This window comes from Alligator sinensis, unplaced genomic scaffold (genome assembly GCF_000455745.1).
Source record: "Alligator sinensis unplaced genomic scaffold, ASM45574v1 scaffold602_1, whole genome shotgun sequence".
NCBI lineage: Eukaryota > Metazoa > Chordata > Crocodylia > Alligatoridae > Alligator > Alligator sinensis.
Window position 1 is genome coordinate 907,973 of NW_005841976.1, and position 20,021 is coordinate 927,993.

The 20,021-nt window shown below is 40.3% G+C and overlaps 1 protein-coding gene across 1 annotated transcript in view; it reads right to left on the minus strand.

The window, feature by feature from the left end:
* LOC102385662 (protocadherin Fat 3) overlaps nucleotides 1–20,021 on the minus strand; it is a 641,364-nt gene that overhangs the window by 42,568 nt on the left and 578,775 nt on the right. The window contains 4 exon segments of the mRNA XM_025200838.1: nucleotides 5,285–5,442; nucleotides 6,762–6,896; nucleotides 15,308–16,106; nucleotides 19,386–19,583. Of these exon segments, the coding sequence (XP_025056623.1) occupies nucleotides 5,285–5,442; nucleotides 6,762–6,896; nucleotides 15,308–16,106; nucleotides 19,386–19,583 (1,290 nt within the window).

A 20,021-nucleotide genomic window follows, 5' to 3' on the forward strand; every position in this document is an offset into this window, starting at 1 on the left:
CAAGCCAGCCCCACCGTGAACCACACCCCTGCACCTCTTGGCAAACAACACACACTGAAGAGGGAATAGATAGAAAAATTCAGGGACTAGGGCCCTGAGGATGATTTGCCTGCTGCAGCACAAAAGATAAACTGAATTTGGAGGGCAACAGGACTCTGGGGACACCACCTCTGCTGCTGTGGCTGAAGCATGCTGCCAATTACATGAGCTGCCACAGGCCAGATTCACTCTATTCACAGGTCACATCCTGCCCACGGGCTGTAGGTTGCCAACCCCTGATCTAAACTGTTCACATGGCCTAGATTTCCTGAATACCTGACGGTTTCACAGTCCTTTAATGTGTTTATCTTCAGATCACCCTGAGGGAGACGTTGGAGAGGGAGAAGAAACCAGCTACTTATTATCCCTGATAAGGAAATCAAAGTTTGCAAAAACTAAAGATAAAATTTTAGAAAACATCAAAAGGACATAGGAGATGAGGACTTTTTCAAAAGTGACTTAGGTATTTAAGTTTCTAAAGGACTCAAGGTACTTTGGAAAATGTTATCACAAAGTATATTGCTCACAATTATGTAGAAAGTCTAGAAAAGAACAAAGAATTGAGCCCACGAGTCTTCAGATAACAGATGAATCCCTGGACAGTATTTCTCCATCTGTGCTACAATTCTCTAAAGTGCCCATCTCCATATTTGAGCTACTATTGGTAATGGTAAATGAATGTGTTTATCAAGGTTGATAGATGCCATATGAATGTGGGAATCTCATTCAATTATTGCACATATAAGCTGGGGTGGCAGCATCTCTTCTTACCTGACACTTCTCATAAGATTTTGTTTTCAACTGCTTATAATTTTGCCAAACTTCCATTTTAAGGATGGAGATTTCTGGGGTGTTTCTGCTCTAAGGTAGATTTTTTTTTTTAAAGAGTTTTAGCCAAAATCTTAGAAAAGTAGGGCTGGAAGGAACCTCCAGAGGTCATCTAATCCAAACCCTCTGCCAGAGGGAGGATCATCCCTATCCAAACTATCCTACACAAATCCACTGTCCAACCTATTTGCTAAACTACACAGTCATCCCTGACACAATCACAAGACATAACACCTTAAGCTGCCACAGGTTAAGCAGGGGGACCACAGTAGGCAATATCCTGCTGATGTAAAGGTTGTTAATATGAGCTCAAGAGATCCCAGGAGAAGGTCACAGGTGGAGGACCATGCCCCCTGCTACAGAGGAAGGCAAAAAATCCTTTCCTGACCCCAAATATGGTGATCAGTCTGACCCTGAGCAGAGCGGCCCGACCCTCTATCCAGAAACATTCAGGCTTAAGTCCTGCTAGGAGTAGGTACTGATACTGCAGTCAAAATCCCCAGGCTTGGCTGCAGCAAAACCCCACTGCTTCTGAGAAAGGTGAACCCCCTCTTCCTAACACAGATAATAACAGAAGGGGAAAAATAACTCCTTCGTAGTTCCAGAAGGTAAGCAGCAAAGCCCAGAATCATGGGAAATATCCATAGTAGAGCACAGGCATAGCTACTCCTAGATTATCCCTGGACACTGCTTTTTCAGCCTCTTCTTAAACACGATAGTTCAATTATTTCCTCAAAAGTAGCACACTGTTTTACCCAGGTTAAAATATTCTGATAATCTTTTCTTTGAAATTTTCTAGAACCTGCCTGCTTTTGACAAGACAGCTGACACTTGGCACATGGTGATCTCTGTCAGTGGTGTTCTTTTTTTTGCCATTCCCCTAGAACTCCACATGAATTTAATCAAGTATTAAACTGGTGACAAACTACACTTTACAGATGTTAAATAGAGATTTCTTTGATTTCAGGAGCAAAAATCCCAGCAATATCACCCTCACTCCATGAACATACTGAAGACTCACGCAGATTCAAGTGCTAATCAGACTGCACATGTACTGTATGAAGAGTATGCTGCAAGTCCAGGACTACAAGGGTAAAACTGGACTTCTAGAATGGTTGCTCTCAAATGCTTGAAGCCAGCTACTTGGCCAGGCACTGAAACTTAGAGTAAGAAGCCTGTCTTACTGATGGCATCTAGGGAGCATGAAGGAGTATCCAACAGATTTGGATGTAATAGGACAAAAATTGGGCAAGGGACAGGAAAGGAGCAGGCTGGGGGTGCATCTACACATGATGCTACGTCACCGTAGCAATGTGCTACGGCAACATAGCATCTGCAGGAATCTACACTTGACCAGCAACTACTTCACTGTAGTGACGTGTTCCCCTGGTATAGCGTGCTGCTACGGCAAGGTAGCTGCTAAAAATAACCATACACCACACATATGGCGCAGTAGGGGTTGGTACTGCGCCATGATTTAGTACTTCCAAAAGGAAGTACTAACTCACGGTGCAGTAACAATGCTGTCACAGTGACATGTGTAGATGTGCCCTGGGGGTAGGGTACCATTGAGGCTGAGGCTTGATGTGGAAAATGAAACTGGCTGACTGGACTAGGAGACAGGGTTGGGCCTTGGGAAGGAATGAGCTGGGCAGCAAAAACAGATTACATGAGGAGCCATAAGGGAGTTAATTATATTAGCTAATTAATGAGACTGGAGACTAGGAGTTGGTATGAGAGGGGGGAACTGGGATTCCTGGGTAAGGAGACTGGAACTTACTGGACAGAATTTGACATAGGAAGGAAGATATCTGTAACCATCTGAGCAGGGAGATGGGGGCTCAGTGAAGGAGAGGCAACCTGTGCAACCTGCTATTTTGTTCTAGAAGTAGAAAGATCTGTGGTGAATGGGGCAGATAGCAGGAAGATGAAGAGGATTTCTTGGTTAAGTGAGTTGAACACTGCCAAAGAGAACTGTGGTCTATACTTGAGCAGTCACAGTGGTGGCTGAAGCAAATTAGAGTTATGCTTTAAGCATCTGAGATGCTATGTAATGCTAAATATTCTAAAATACCACAAAGATCTGAAAGATTAGGACTTATATGTCTTGTACTGGGCACCCAGAATCAGTGGATTCTTCATACTTCAGTGACTGTGTGTCAGGTCCCTACCTGTAAAATGGGAATAATGCCATGACTCACTTCACATGCTTGTTCTTAAATAAATGAACTAATCTTTATGAAGCACTTCAGTATCATAGTGACCATTGCTGGAGAACAGCTCTTAAGGAAATCATTAATTCCATCTCCCAAACAGGGTTTGAACAGGTTGGAGATGTACATTGAACAAGGCAAAGAAAACAAAATAATGAACAACAGCTTATTCAGTCATTACCACCCTTCTATGGATACTGAACTGAACAAGATCAATGATCTGTGGGAGAAAAATAGTATGTGAGCGTGTAATTAAGATGGTGGCATCCTACCCACATGCAAGGATCATGACAGAGATTCGATGACATAGTTGTCTGCCGGGTCAGGGGAAGGGCCCCCCAGAAGGGCCTTCCAGGCCAACGTTCAGATTAAATTTGCATGCGGTACTTTAAACTGATCATTTCCCAATTTTTGATTGCCTGATTTTGGAAAGCGAACAATGTTTTCTTAATGGAGTTGGGTTTGCTATCATGTGAGTTTATTTGAGAATATATACTACTACACCTCAGAGCATTCCACCTCTGGAGGGAAACACAGCAGCTGCTATATTAATCCAGTATCATTATGCAGCACTTTAAAATGCATGTGCCCACATACACCACCCCCCCCACAAAACCCCCGCTAAGAATCCAGTCCAAAATAGTACACAGTTAAGTAATTCAAATTTAATTTGAATTTCTTTTCCGGATCATAGGTTTAGTGCCAAGCAATTTTTTTCAATGACCACAAGTGATCATGACTTCAATTTTAGATGCCCTTTATAGTTTAAAATCAATCAATAAATACCGCTTCATTTCTTTTAAATATCTCCAAAAAATTTATTTACTGCCATACTTTTACCTAAAATCTTGGCCTTTTGTGAAAAGCAATCCATCACATTAAAGTAGGAAGACAGCTAAAACAGATAGTATACTCATAGTATAATGTCTGTAATTTTCTGAAGAATGTTGATAGGGTAGAATATGTTTCTACTACAAGATGAATGAAAGCCTGAAAAGATGCCAGGATTCATTTATCATGATACTGTTACACAATGAACTGTAATAACTCAAACTCCCTTATCACCATCATCAGCAACATTGTACCACTTCAGACTATCTCTGGGTCATCTCCAACTGTTTTCAAGAGGCATCTTTAACCTAGGCCATTTACTTCTTCTGAGTACTTTTCAAAGATTACACTATAGCATTGAATACACACACATGCTACAAGCAACCCTAATGCAGAATTCAAACCAGGTTTCCAAGGCTTCATTTTTGCTGTACAAAAGACGTTTGAAAGTTCAAGCAATAGCTTGTGTATATCTCATAACGCTTAGGGCTCAATAATGCTTCATTTCAATCAGAGCTATGCTGAGATTCCCCTTTAATGACAGGCGCAAAGCTCTCACTCACAAACTACTTGTTTGTGTAGAACACATTGCTGCACACTGTCGCAGTTTTAATTTTACCTGAATTTAGTTAAAAAAAATATAAAACAGCAAATGCGACCACTGTTTTTTCTGTTGCAGAGATACGGCGAGCTAACATTCGCATTCAGTGCTGTAGGAGGTAAAGTGCTGCAAAAATATTATACATGGAGTGTCTTGGACCAGTTCATTCTCCCCTTTTAACCAGCTCTGCAAAAAAAATTGACTATTTCATACAAACACATTCTCAGCAGTTCAGCAAAGAGCGAAAAGGACTGGAGACTTTATAATACGGCTCTGCCCTTGCCTTCTAGCCCTCCAGAAGAATCTTTCTATTTCACCGGTTACAGAAACCTTTTTACTTAGCTGGTAAAGCTTTAGTAACACTTTTTTATTGAAATGAACGGTGATGTGGAGTAGCAAAGACATATTCCCCAATCACAGACATGGACACAAGGGAAGCCATTTCAGCAAGTGTGGTTTAGAATATGTAATCATATGGTCAGATCTCACATCTCAAAGTAGATCAGCTCTTGCACTGAGACACTCGCAATACTTTTATGATATATCGCACCCAATCAAGCATATTCAAAATTAAATGCAACTAATGAGGCAGTCATGCTGCCTTTTGTTGCTGTTGTCGAAAATTGCTGTTTTTCCCTGTTATCCTAAAACCCATCAGTCCTCATCATTGGACTCCACAGCTGAAATGAGACTACAGTCCCCAAACCAAGAGCCAATGAAAAACATATAATCAAGAAAAACGATTGTGGGAAAGATAAGTTATTTTAATTACCTTCAGAATTATACAGGGATTTGCTCTGGTGTACATTATAATCCCGTTGCTTTGCAGAGTTCGCAGACGGAGAGCCAACTTGAATTCCTCTTTCTTGCTATTTTCAGAAACTCGGTATTTGATGTAACTATTCCCAGCAAAGCTAAGAGAAGTGTGCCCTGAAAAACCATTTTGAAAAGATGCATGTTCTTTTAATATGCTAGAATGAGTAGACACATGAAATAATCCTACAATTGCTCAGAAAATTAATTAAAGATCATATATAATTAATGAGACCCTATCGTAAGAATCTAATAAATAAAACATGTTCTTGATGGATAAAAAACTTTTATCTATTGTTATATTGCTATATTTTAGAGAAAAAAATATTTCATAATGAGTGGAAAAATCCTATTCACCACACTTATATGAAAAGTCTTCCTGACTTTATTAGGACTACTATCAATAGCCCTGAGATCAGAAATGCTTAAAGTTTCATCCAAGATGAGAAGGGCTTATCACTAGCTGAATACAAGGAATCTGGATTTGATGCTGTTTAATATTTCTGATTAATCTTCTGTTTCAGCAAAATGTTTATGGATCAAGAAGTCTGAATTAAAAGCTTGTTGAAGTCAATGGAAATGTTCTGGTTGATTTTCCTGGGATTTACATCAGGCTCCTGGTCCCCTGGGAGCTGATAATTGGAGAAGAGTTACAAAGCTCCAGAATCTTTCCTCTAGGGACAGCCTGGCATTTTCAGGGAAAAAATTCCAAAGCTTATGAATGTTAATGATAAGTAACATTTTTTATTACTGGAGAACTAAATCTCCTGAAAAATCCCAAAGGCTTTGATACTAGTAGGGAAGTATCTAATCAGAGCAGGTCTCTCAAGCAGTGGCGCTCAAACTTTCTTGGCTCATGTATCCCTTTTACAATTTGTTATACTGCTGTGCTCTGTACCCCTGCGATTCTGTGTTACACATCATAATAAAGTATAATTTTTATGTCATAACAACTACACTGAAACCTCTCCAACAGCCTAAGAGATACTGCAGAGTTTCTCAGCTTTGTTTTCCTTCCCTTTCCCTTCTTTTGCTTTCCCATTCCTTCCTCTTGCTTACCCTCAGGAATCCTGCGGCACACCCACACCCACAGGAGGATGCTTACCCCATTTGAGAGACTGCTTTAGAAGGAACTGTTTCCTTAATGTCCCATGGTTTACTGATTTGGGGCTTGATCCTGATCTAATTCAATCTCGTGGGAGTTTTCTCACTGGAAACAAAATCAGGGTATACGCAACAAGAGATTTGTACAATTGGCTTCTTTTACAATCCAGGTAAGTGGACGTAACTGGAGCAGATCCTTCAAAGCATTCAGCACAAACAAATCCCCACTGACTTTCAACAGCAGCTCTACTTACAATGACACAATGGAAGTGCTTCATATATAAATCATGCCTTCCTGCACTTCCTGCTTATCTCTGGGGTGCAATCTGTACCTGAACATTCTCCAAGCTTTCCTGGTGGGCATTGGCAGATGAACGGCCTGCGACTTGCTTCGTACCCCACGCACTGCATGTCCCCCGGACACGGCTTCTCATTACAGGGATCGCTGGAGCCAGGACAGAGCCCTCCTAGGATAAATTGAAACACTCCTTTCAAAACACAATATAAATCTTGAGCGTTTGCCATAGGAAGCAGAAATAGGCTTAAAAACAATAACAATAGGTATGTTGAGACTGTAAAGCTCCTTATGGCAGGAACATCTTAATGCATGTACAGAACCTAGCGCAAAGGTGCAGCTGCATATTAGAATCATCATTGTCATCATCATTCCAGAATGGATAATAGCATAACTAGTGCCATGATGGTTGTGCCACTTCAGTAATTATTAATACTTTTTGGTGAAGGGATTTAGAGCTGAGTCTTCCCTCTGCCTTGCTGCAGGTACCATCCTAAGTTTAGGGCCAAGGTGGAAGATTTCCACAGAGGTAGGGAGAAATAGGTACCCACAGACTGCACAGAAAAAAACAGCTTTTGGGTAGCCTGGATTGCAGCATCCTCACACTCTACCTACTGCAACAGCTGGTTGATACTTAGGAAAGGATGTACAAGCTTCCACCTACTCCTCGTCCTCACTCTTTCTGTCCTACCTCCAGATGTCCCCATCCTCTCTCTTCCACATGTAGCTAGAGAAATCCCACTTCATCTGGGACTCTGTGCAGGATCACTTGCCACTGAAGCTGAGAATTACCCAAAGAAGGACTCAGGACAAAGACGTTGGGTTTGGCAAAAATAAATTAAAAAAAAAAGTTGACAGGGTTATTTTAAATGTATATTTTTTTCCCTAGAGAAGTTCAGGGGCCTAAATAGCTAGCTGCAATTAGCAGTTAATTTGGGCAAATCAGCAATCCTTAAAATATTCAAGCTGACTTGGAGGAAAATGTAAATCGGTTGAAGTGACTTAAGCTTTGAAAAGTCGTGACAGCTCAAGCACAGTCTGTACTTTCATACGGATACATCTATTTTTTTTTTTTTTTTTTTTTTTTTACCAGTTTTGAGAATCTGGAAGCCAAACTCTGTCAGTGATGGATGTATACACAACAACTCCCACCGATTTGTTTGTGGGGGATTCTGAAGGCAGAACTGAGCCCTTGAGTTTGAAAGTGCTTAAAATACTTTCCTCCAACCCATGTACTGTAAATGATCCAAATTGTTGCAAATACACCCTAACAACTCAGGCAGCTGCACCAGTTTAGTTTAAAGCCTGCTAAAGCTAACTAAAGTTTCCATTAAATTCAGTGGGCTTTGAATCAGGATCTAAATCTGTCTTTTAAAGAAAAGGCCCTACATAACTATAAATTTAATGACCTGAGTCTTCAAAATGATGTAAACACTGTGCACAACAGTGCCAAAGACTACACAATCTCTGCAGGAACCACTAAAGCCCATTAAATTGATCAACATACACTAAGAGAAAGCTTCTTTTTAGTTGCCAGAAAGCAACACAAAGGAAATAAATATGCACTGAACCTTCGATGTGTGTGTGGGACTGCAAGTGGAGCACAGACTGGGGAAATGGCACTCCTGCTGTTGCTCCTGCTGATTTGTGTCCAGAGCTGCAACACAGCAGTGGGACACGGGCAGGGAGAACATTTTTCTGCTTCTTATGATCTATGTTATTGAATAACTAGAAATGCAAATTTGAGGACAGGAGATTCCTACCTTCTTGAACATTTGCTACTCTTGTGTGCGAGAGAACCTTAATGTTATTTTAACAGCAGTTTTTTTCTATTTTTTTAAGTTACTATTTTATTTACTGTGTGTGAAGGAAGTAATGAACATGTAAAAGGGCAACCCCCCTGCAGTTATGAAAGAGACTCAGTGACTGGTAGCACAGTGTGGTACACGCCAAGCATGGCTCAAACTAAGCATGGTTCAAATTACCTGGCACTGTAGGTATTTTCTGGAAACAGAGAAATTATCACTGTCGGTTTCAAACTGGACACGGACTGACTACAGATATAGCAGAGACTGTAAATATCTATGCTTTATGTGCAACACAGTCAATTTAATCTTTTAACACTCCTCTCTTTGTCAAACGCTTGTTGGAGAAGTCTCTGTAGTAAATGATTCACAGCGTTGTCCTTAGGAGCATGGAAAATGATGCATGGCGATCCTTATTAATCAGCTTAACAGGCTATGTTAATGGGAATAATAATACTAATATAGCACCACATTACAAGTTGAATGCAATCTTTGCAAGAAGTATAATTTTATAGGGCTCTACAGAACTCTAAAAATCAAAAAAAATTTCTTGAAAAGGAGACCTTTTCCTATAGTCTTATTTTTTGAACCATCCCCCAGGATTCATTCTAGGGGATGATCATATAGCAAGGTGATCATCTTCTTATCAATGTCAGTGAGTGGTTTGACGAGAATGCACTACATAAGGACACAGGCAGGCGAGGTTCTCTGGGTAAATCCAGTATCTTTTATTAGATCAACTCAATCTAAATAGGTCTAATAAAAGATATCGGATTTACCCAAAAAACCTTGTCCACCTATGTCCTTAGACCAACATGGCGACAACCTACACACATGCATACGGATATGCATACACATTACATCTCCTCCTTGAACACAGGAAAGCCTTATGTCAGTTAGTAATTTAAATAAGCTTCTCTGTGGCTGACAGAGGGACAAGTTACCTGGACAAGGGCCCCAGAGCCTGTCAGTATGCAGTAGCAAAGGAAGCCAATCCTGCTGAGACTTCAGATTAAGCCACTGAAAATTTTCACAACCCCATAACCTCTGATTAAATCTTTGACATTAAATAATAAATCATTGCTTCTTCTCTTCCATTCTCTTCCACTGTTTAGCTAATTCAAACTCCCTATTTTAAATTCAGATTCATCAATTTCACAGTCCAAAGGTACATGGAAAACATCTAATGTATTTAGTACAGTTGTGAAGACAGAAGCGTACTCTGACAGACCAAGTATGGTTATTTAGGTAAGCTACAAGCAAATCAACTTTTTAGTCATCCTACTGCAGCTGGATTTCATAGCTGTCACAAGAGTTTTAAAATATTGAAATGTGAGAGAATAAAATGTTTTATGCCTCTCTATATGGTTATAAGAACATAAGCTACAAATCCATGCTATTGTACTGCCTTAGCTAACGTGCATTTTCAGGCTGATTTCACAACTGCATTGAGTAAAATCATTCAAGGTTGTATTATCTACTGTCAGTGATGTATAACCAGACTTTAAAGGTGATAATTTGATTGTTGCATATTTACTTATCCTTTGTTTTTTTCAAAAGAGACTAAAAAAATGGAGAGGATTGATTTTCTTCCCCCTACACAAATCTAGAAAATCCACAGAATCCACATGCAACTCACGTGACTATTAATAAAAGTGTTCCCTATCCCTACAAGCTATTGCATACAAAAATAGGGTTAGGGTCAACCAGTACATGACAGAAAACTGTGGTGATGTTGTTGCCATGATGTTCCAGGAGATGTGACAGGCAAAAATTCTTGTGGGCTATATCTTTTAGTAGACCATTTGTATGGTTGGTACAGAGACAGGCAAGCTCTTGGGGATCACATTTATCCTTCCTCAGGTCTCCAAGACAGAAGCAGATGTTTTATTCCGACAGGATCTCTGTCTGAATCTCTATAGGAAGCAGAAATACTCTGACATTTCTGCCAGGGATGCTGAAGATGACACTTTTCCCCACCTTTAAACTATTATTTAATTCATTTCCTGCTTCTCAACAATTACTTCATTATTTTAAGCGCCTGAAGGTAAATAAAATGTGCCCCAAAGTTGTTTTTTTAGGGTTTTTTTAATGTTATGGTCTTTAAGACATTCCAATAATTTTTTGGGGGTGTGAATACAGCTGGTAATGTTGCATTCATACTCTCAGTTGCTGATGAGCATGCATCTGAGTCTGTCCTAATGAGTTTGAGGTTTTCTTGGTGGAAAAGAACTGGCTCGATTGTCTGACTATTTCCACCTACTCTGCAGCTCTAACTTCTTTTCAGCTCTCTTCAGTCTGTAGTAATGGCCTCTGTTTACCTTGTCTCATCTTCCTTGTGCCTTAGTTTCCCCATATCATATACCCATTCTATGCACCACCCCGTATCATAAGGAACCTTAGAGTCGCTTAGTCTTCAAGATGGATTTGAACAAGAGCCAAATGGGAGCCTGGCACACTGGAACTGGAAACTTAACGGGTATATTTGGCCCACCAGGGCCAATCCTGAGAGGTGCTAAAAACCTCAGAATAGGTATTTTGTGCTCTGAGGAATTGAGTGTACACAGCCCCTCTCAAAACTGGGTCCTTTACTGGTCAGCAGCAGCACTTTACAGTCCATTATGTTCATTTATGTTAGAATGGCAGCTAAATGCTGAAGGAAGCAGCTCTGTGGAACCTAAATTCCTTCTTCACTCCCATTACTGAATAGTTTGGTACAAAGCAGAGGAAGCCATTGCTATCATGGCTCACAAACAATAGGGCCATGTCCATACATGCAGGCATGCGCAGTCTGTGGCAACACAAGCCTCTTTGTGACACCACAAACCACATGTCCAGCATTTTAAAGTATGCCCCATGCTGCAAATTTGTAGTGTGGGGACAAATCTGTTATTGGGATTTCCCAGTAGCAAAAAAACAACTGAGAAAAAAAGCAGTGTGGCACATACTAAAATGCCATGCACTGGAACAAATGGAGGCTCAGTCCAAATGGATAGCTCTGGCTATATCTCTACTATTTCATTTGTGCTCCAGGCGCTCCAATATGCTGGGAGCTGGGAGAAGTGGGGAAAGGGTAGCTTGCCTGAAGTGGGGAAAGGGAAACTTGTCATTCGCCAAAGTGCACGTGCAGGGGCGTGTGCTGCGGCACAAAGTAGTGGAACAATTTGTGGCACTACAATTTGTGCCATTGCAAGTGCACATCCCTGCACATCTGGATGTGGTCTAGGAGTATGTAGTTCCCTTGCTCCTATAGGCAGGCAAAACAAGATCCCCAACTTGTTCAATAAGAACCATGTTGAAGCCTCTTCCTCCCCTCAAAATGTTTTAGCAACTTCTTTTAGCATGGTTTAAAAAAACTACCTAACCATTCAGTTATTTGACTTTAAAACCATTTTCATCCTTAAGAAGGTTTAGAACATAGTATTGTGAACACCTTCAGGGGCAACCTGGTTCAATGAAATTAACCTACTGCCCTTTGTCTTAAAACAAAGCCCAAACCAAATATTTTCTGTTTTTTATTTAATCTGATATGCATTTTTTGCCTCTGAAAAATGCTATAAGAAGGGATGTTTATTAAGGTATTTTGAAATAGCCAGAAGCAAAGGTTCCAGAAAGCTCAAGAGAGAACCTGTTACTGGAAGATTTTTAGTCCAGTTTATTGACTGTAAAATATCAGATGGACATAGCTGAACTTTTTAAAAGTAACCTTCCTGAAGCATGCTGCTGAATCATTAGAAGCTCACACATTCCTTGCTTTATAGTCTCTCAACATTTGTATGTTAGGTAGCTCAGTCTGCTCAAAAAAGGTAATTGAGGTAAGTTATGCACAGCTGGCATTCATAAATTGTGCATATTTGTGACATCTGCTACTGGGAAAAACAATCCAAATATGATACATATTTTAAGAATGTGTGAATTAGCTCAAACTCAGGCTTTCTGGGTCATAACTGAATCAGATGAGTGAAAACACATGCGATATTTCAATGTTTTTGTCATGTTTCACACAGTCAATATTTTTTTGGCCTGGATCATGAAACTACTCTAGCAACAAAGAAAGCAAAAGACTTTGCTTATACTGAATTTATCTTACTGAAGTTGCCATGTTAAAGGAACCACAGGAAATTCATTTTAGTATTTTTTGTACTTTTTTGCAATTGCTACATTTATATGCATATAAAAACATGCATAATGTTTTATCATGCTGAATAGCCACGCCCACTTCTGAGGGATTTTCATTAAAGGAGCTGTATATGATTTGCATTAATAAACACTAAAGAGTTTATTTCTAAAACTACTTAAAGGAAGTAAACACCATTCACCAAATGGGTAGTGCGCAAAGGGTATAATTTGGAATAATGGAACTAAACTAAGAATGGTTAAAATATATGCTATCAAAAAAATATTTCTAACAGTGAGATCTAGTAGTCAAGATAACCTAGAAAAGTCTGCCTTCCCCACTGTCCAGATTAATTTTAATGTCCCAATTTTAAAAATGTACAAACTATATTGTAGATGACTGCTCCACATTGGTATGGGAGCTGAGATAATGTTTTGTCTCCACTTTATGAAACTCCCTCTTGTTTTTGGAGTTTTTGTATGGAAATGAAATACAAAAACTGCTACAATATATATCTATTTTAAACATTTAACACTATCATCTAACAACTGGACAGGCAAATATTCTGCTCTTAAACCCCCATGAAAGATCTCAGATTCAGACTCTGATATCCTCATGTGTATTGAACCACAAGATTGTTATTGCTCTCTGGCCATTGGCCACAAGTGACTCCAGGCTTTAGGGCCTGATCCACTGACAGGGAAGTTCTGCCTTAGAGATCTGACAGACTAAATTTTGTGCACGGTGATTCCAGGCCAAATTCTTTGCTAATGTAAATTGTGTCAGCTCCACTAACTTTCAAAGTTTTTGTGTCAGTATGCCCCAAGAGAGAAGGAAAGCTTGCATCTGTGCATGTTTAACATGATGCAGATTTAGATGTATTGCTTTTGCAGCCTCTTCTTTCTTTACTCTTGAATGAAATGGAACAAGGAACTAGGCAAACAGAAGAACCAAATTGTTACTGGAACTGCTTGAGGTTTTATACCTAATGTACAGAAACAAAAGTAAAACAGGCAGCCTAATATACATGTTATATTGTAGGAATTATGAAATGTACTCAAATTATAACATAGATGTTGAGAATCCTTCAGGAAACCAAAGTATAAGCAAAGAGAGAGGGAGAGAGATAGATAGACAGACAGAGATACACACATGCACATGTGCACACACCGTAAAAATGCTCGTATTACCAAAAAGAAGTTTGATGAGCCCTAGATATGAAAATGCAGGAGAAAAGGTGGTGGAAACATCTGGGAGGGGGTGGGAAGAAGCCTACTAGGAAGAAACAAACACAGTAGCGTGGTGTTGTGTATTGGACATGATAAGATACTTGTGTGTGGAAATTCAGGCTAGTTCTGATCAACCCTAGAACTCAGAAGAAGGTGAATAATGAAAAATCTACGGGGATAAAATGGAACAAGAGAGACAGGTTCCTTTCATGTCTGAGTTGATCTGCTAGGGCAGGGATACTCAAACCCCAGCTTGTGGGCCAGATCTGCCCTTAGTGCTAAGTCATCTGGCCTGCAAACCCATGGGGATCCCTGCAAGCTGTGGCCCTGCTTTTGGGCCTGATTCCCACAAGTGGGACTTGGCAGAGGTGGTGTGCAGCCCCTGGAGCCTGATCCCTGTACATGAAACCAGGTAGAGGTAGTGCAGGTTCCCCCAAGTCCAATCACCATACATAGGACTGAGTGGAGGTGGCACAGGGCCCAATCCCTGCATGAAGAAGTAGGCAGAGGTGGCACAGATTTTTTCATATAGGACTGCATAGGAATGGCATGGGGCCTGATCCTGGCATGAGGGGTCTGATCCAGCCTGTGGGGCCCTGTGCTAGAGCTAGCCAGATTGGGACAGCTATAATCACCTTCACTAGTCCAGTCGCAAGTATTATGATTACATGATTGGAACTGTAATTACTATGTGGGTGATGCCATTAATAAGTATTATAGCAGTGCTGTCTAATCTGTTCTTAGTATTCTGTTACAGTGTTTTAGAGCATTCATTAAAAGTAATGGTACAACTGCTATTGGCCTTTGGATTTAATAAAGGCCTTTCAGCAATATTACTGACTGAATCATTTGAATCCCAACATATATGAACCTACATGAAATCCCTTCAGAGCTGTGTAACCATGGCAGTTAAAAAAAACCTGCACCCCTGAAGCCCAAGAGCAGGTCTAAAGGTCAGCAGCACTGCTTGCTCCCAGTTACATAATCAGATAGGTTATTGGTTTCCACCCCTCCTGACTGAAAAGAGCCTTTCCACCTTTATTGCTTTGGTTAAAGGTCATTCTCAGTTTGAAAATGCTGGTGGCAGTCTCTGAGGTCTGGGTCGTCCTGAAACAACAGCACTCTGTGTTGTCAAAGACTGGGTGGCAAACTGTACTTCCTCACCGTAAAAAAAGGTCCTTGACGGTTTCAATTATGGTGCTTCCAGGAAAGCAGCCTGCGTCACGAAATGTCAAAGTTCACCAGCTTCCAGTTACATCAGTAAACACAAACAATTCCTAACGAGGTTCAGAAATCAATTCCCACAATACATTTGCCAAATGCTTTTTAAATAACCAAAATGAACTGCCCCTTCTAATCTGCATCAGAGAAATAAAAAGCATCCTAACTTGTGATGTGTGAAGACAGAAGTGGAAAAGGAAGTAGCACTCACCGTTGCAAGTGCAGCGCACATTTCTGTAGAAACGAGGACACACAAAACTAATCCGTGCAGTGCTATAGGTCATCAGGGAATGAGAATCAATAGACAGGCTTTGCTCACAGTGCTGTTCCTGACAATCCAGTCCTGAACAATTCTTCTCCAAGATAGCAGAGATGCGAATCACATTTTCCAAATGTCTCCTTGCATTGGTGAGCTTCTGAATCAAATAGGCAGGCTTATAAAATCCACCGTTGTGCATCTGAACTGCAAACAGCATGTCAAGCTGATTGGTGCCTGCCACGGGCTGAATACTGATAATATGCAGGCTGTCTTGTTTCTGGGAAAGCACAGCATTTCGCAGGGTGCGTCGGAATCCGTGCATATGAAGCCCCACAAAATCCTCAGGCGAAACATTCTCAAATCGGATGGTAACTGTGTTCTGCAGCATTTCCTGTATCAGCTGCTCAACGTGGACTACAACATCAATGGGCACTTGGAACCGGCCATCACTGACAGAAACATTCAGGATATACTTGCCATTATCCAGTCCTCCGAGGGCAATGATCTTTCCATCGTGGCTGTTAACCTTGAACAGACTTTTCTGCTCGGCATTTAGGGTATAAGTGAGGACATCGTACACATCTTGATCTGTGGCATGAATCTTCCCAATGACACCCCCTGGAAAGTCATCTTCCATAGTGACAATAAATATCTCTAAGGAAATAGCTGTTGGTTTATGAATGCTTTCTTCGATGACCCGTACCTGAATGTAGGTGTGGGACACCTGTTGAGGCTTCCCAGAATCTTTTGCCTAATTTAATTTGAGGAGAAAAAAAAGCGCACACATAATTTAGTCAAAAATACCTCTCCAAGCTATACATATTTACATAGCATCCATCATCATGAAGCACTTTCAGAGCACTTTAGACATATATTTGCAAAATACACAAAGAGGAGCACTTTGCAATGCACCGCGACACTGCAATCAGCCCTCTCTGAAGTAGCACCAAGAAACTCCTGAGAATGAAGAAAAACTATGGGTGTAGATATACAAGATGAGTAATTAACACAAAGTAATTCACCCAGATTTCACCCCACAGTAAATTTACTCAGTAGAAAGGACATATTATCAGCTCTCCTGAGCTGGCTGCCGATGGTTGGCATTATTATAGCAGATGGCTACTAGGGAGTGGAGCAGCAGCTTTGCAGTGAGCAAACAGTTATCCTGAGATGAAATGGCCTGGGGGACCCATCGCATGGCTGGCATATCAGTATAACTTTCTGAGGTAACTCTGTCTCAGAGTGGAGTGACTTATACTGCCCCTTGTAGCATACATAGTATATGTGTCCTATGTCCGTACACTATATCTAAGCAAGATTGCAGGGTGGAACATATAGATAAATACATAGTCCAAGTGAAAATGTGACCAGGATTACCACTGACAGCACAATGGAGGCCTTAATGTCTTTGATTTAAATGATTATCATGATGGAAAACAGAAGCTGGTCCTAGTTCAAAGAAACAAGTGTCATTTAGTGAATCACCAACACTACTTTCTGCGGCAACTTGGAAGTGTGCTGGAAGTTTCTGACCCTGTTTACTTTTTGAGGATGTTAGAAAGTTAGGATGTTTTTATGTTGTCTTCTATACGGCTTTACCTGAAGCAATCAAGAAACATGGTTGAAACAGTGAAAATTTATCACCCTCAAAAAATGAAGATGCACATTCTATTACTAACAATAAAATATGAGAGCAGAACAGAGCTCGGACAGATGACTCCAGGGCCCGGAGACAATATGATAGCATCATTTGCACTTTTTATAGAGAGCAAGGGAGTAGGTATGACAAAAACCCAAGGCCATGCTGACAGAAGGGAGTGCTAACTTGGATCATGTCCTTTTCCTGCAATGATAAAAATGTTACATTCAGCTCACTATTCAGATTTACTACTCCACACATATACTCAATCTAAAGGATGCAAGAAGACTAAAGATAATACTGAATGCAGAGATTTGAATGCAGTTATTAAAATTAAAAAGGCAAACATGTAGAAGGAGGGTAATTATACACATGACTTCAACAGCAGAGCTGAACGCCCCTGAAAATCATTTGCCACCACCTTGAACAGCAGTGACTGGGAGAGTTTACCAGAAAAGCCGAGCAATTATTTTGTGACTTCCCACCTCTCAAATTTAAAATTAAATTTTAATTAAAAAAAAAAAAATGAGTGGTCCTAGTGGTAAAACAGTGAGAATTTCTGAATCTGCAGAATTTCTCAGAATTTGAGAGTCATGATCTGCCAGTTGGGCACATGCAAAAGTGCCAGTCTGAAACAGTTGTTCAGTGCAAAAATCCCTAAAGAAAGGAATATGGAGATTTAGGTGAAACATTAGGGGAAAAAAAACCTAGCTGTAAGGATAGCTGAGCACTGGAACAAGTTATATAGACCCCTGACAGACATTACACTTTAGATGTGATTAGCAGGGATCCTGGTTTTCTCTGTTTTTAAACATCCCCAATTGTTGGGTTAAAAAACAATAACCCCAAATCCACATTTTTCTGTGATCAAAATGAAACACTGTGTGTGTGTGTGTGTGTGTGTGTGTGTGAGAGAGAGAGAGAGAGAGAGAGAGAGAGAGAGAGAGAGAGAGAGAGAGAGAGAGAGAGAGAGAGAGAGAGAGAGAGAGAGAGAGAGAGAGAGAGAGAGAGAGAGAGAGAGAGAGAGAGAGAGAGAGAGAGAGAGAGAGAGAGATCATGGAACAATGGGGATTTTGGGTTACTTTTTTTAAACCCGAAAATTGGGTATGTTTTTAAATCAGAGAAAAGCAGGATCCCTGCTAATCACATCTAAAGATTAGACAATTAATCCAAGCCACATGTTCATTCAATTAATGGTGCAATAAAACTGGGAATAAACTACCTAGTTACATGGAATATGTGTAATAACTTTGTATCTTGTTCCCATTGTGCCATAACAAAATGTGTGGCCAAGCTGATCAGCTGACCTCTGCTCCCAGCCTCAGGACCACATGGAGCCCTAGACTCTGGCACCCTCCTGAGAAAGGGTGTACAAACCAGCTGACTGGTGCTCCCAGCCTGGAGCCCTTGACTTTTACAATGAGATTTGAATAAAATTGGTTGCAGTGCTGATGATGGATGACAGATCATTAAAATTATCTTGATTTGAAATTTTAACCAGTGTCTAACATTAATTTGAGGTCCTTTAGCTCAGAACCAGCTTACAATTCTGCTGCTTCAGACATTCCATGCTATTGCATCTCCTTGAAAAGTCGGTCACAGGATGTATTTAAAGAAATTAACTAGAATAAAACAAAGGGCAGAGGCCTGTGCTTGGAGAATTATGGGACTAGTACTCTGGACTACTTCTGTGGCTAGTATGCAGGTCATCAATTAGACCTGTTCATTTATTCCAATGAATCTGTTGCATCACAATGTTTCTCCCACCTTTGTATGATAAGAAGAAAAACAGACAATGCCCTTTTAAGTCACAGGTTACTAAAAATTACCCTAATTAGAAAGTTTTTCAACAGCAACTTTGAAGCTAACTACCAAGACTTTTATTATAAACCCTGTTTCCACATTCCTTATGCATTAAGCTGACCTTGAAAATACGACTTCATGAATGCTTGCTGTATTCCTGAAAGCATGATTAAATTTATGCCTAAAGACAAGATGTATTTTTTTTTCTATAACAATATTTTCCCATTGCTCTTTTTGCTGTGTTTATATGTATATAAGGCATTTTTCCTCTACTTTCTCCCTTAACTTTATAAGAAACTAAATGAAAACCTTAAATCACAAGGCTTGCTGCTCACAAAATCCATTTCAGACAAATAAAACGAGCAAGGTGGCTGGCTACCTGTTTATATTTATATGAAATAGGATTTGATAGCAGCAAAGAAATTGTACTATACTGAGCTAAGCATATGCAACACATTATATTTAAATCAATTAAAACCAACCCAAACAAACAAGTAACATAAAAATAGCAGCAAATATAAACTGACATGAAGGCAGAGATCATCCCCCCACCCCCATCTTTGCTGATGCACACAGATAGAGCCATACCTGCACGCAGAGCACATATTCAGTTGCTACCATATGCTTGAAGATAACTGCAGATCTTAAAACTCCATGTGGGTCCAGCGTAAATTCCTCCTCTTCGTTGCCCGTCAGAATGGTGAAGGTAAAGGGAGGGCCGTTGTGAAAAGAGTCTTTGTCCGTCACTACCAGCTGCAAAATGCTTGTGCCCACTGGTTTATTTTCCTTTTCACATATACACAAGACATAAAGAAAGGAGTAAAATGACAGATCTCACCACTTTGTTCAACTAATGTTTAGTATTGAAAGCACAGAAGGAGCTGTTCTTTTCCTTCCCCTGGGCTGAATTATCCTGCAGTAGTTACATGATTCTATACTGTGCTAGTCGCACGCTGGCCACGCAACTGAATTAAAAGGAAAAGAGCTAACCAAGAGCAGAATCTGCCCAGCCTCTCCAGGGAGACATGTCTCCAGGGGGTTGTTACCCTCTGTATGTAGTTAATAACAACGCACAGGCTACACGAAGGGCAGAGAACTTTAAACCCTTCTCTGCTCGTTATGCAGTTTCGGGCTGGGCACCCATAGCTACATTTGTAGGACTATCGTGTCTTGACAAGGCTGGCCCTATGTTCTGCACATCTCTTTGACCATTTTTGATATTAA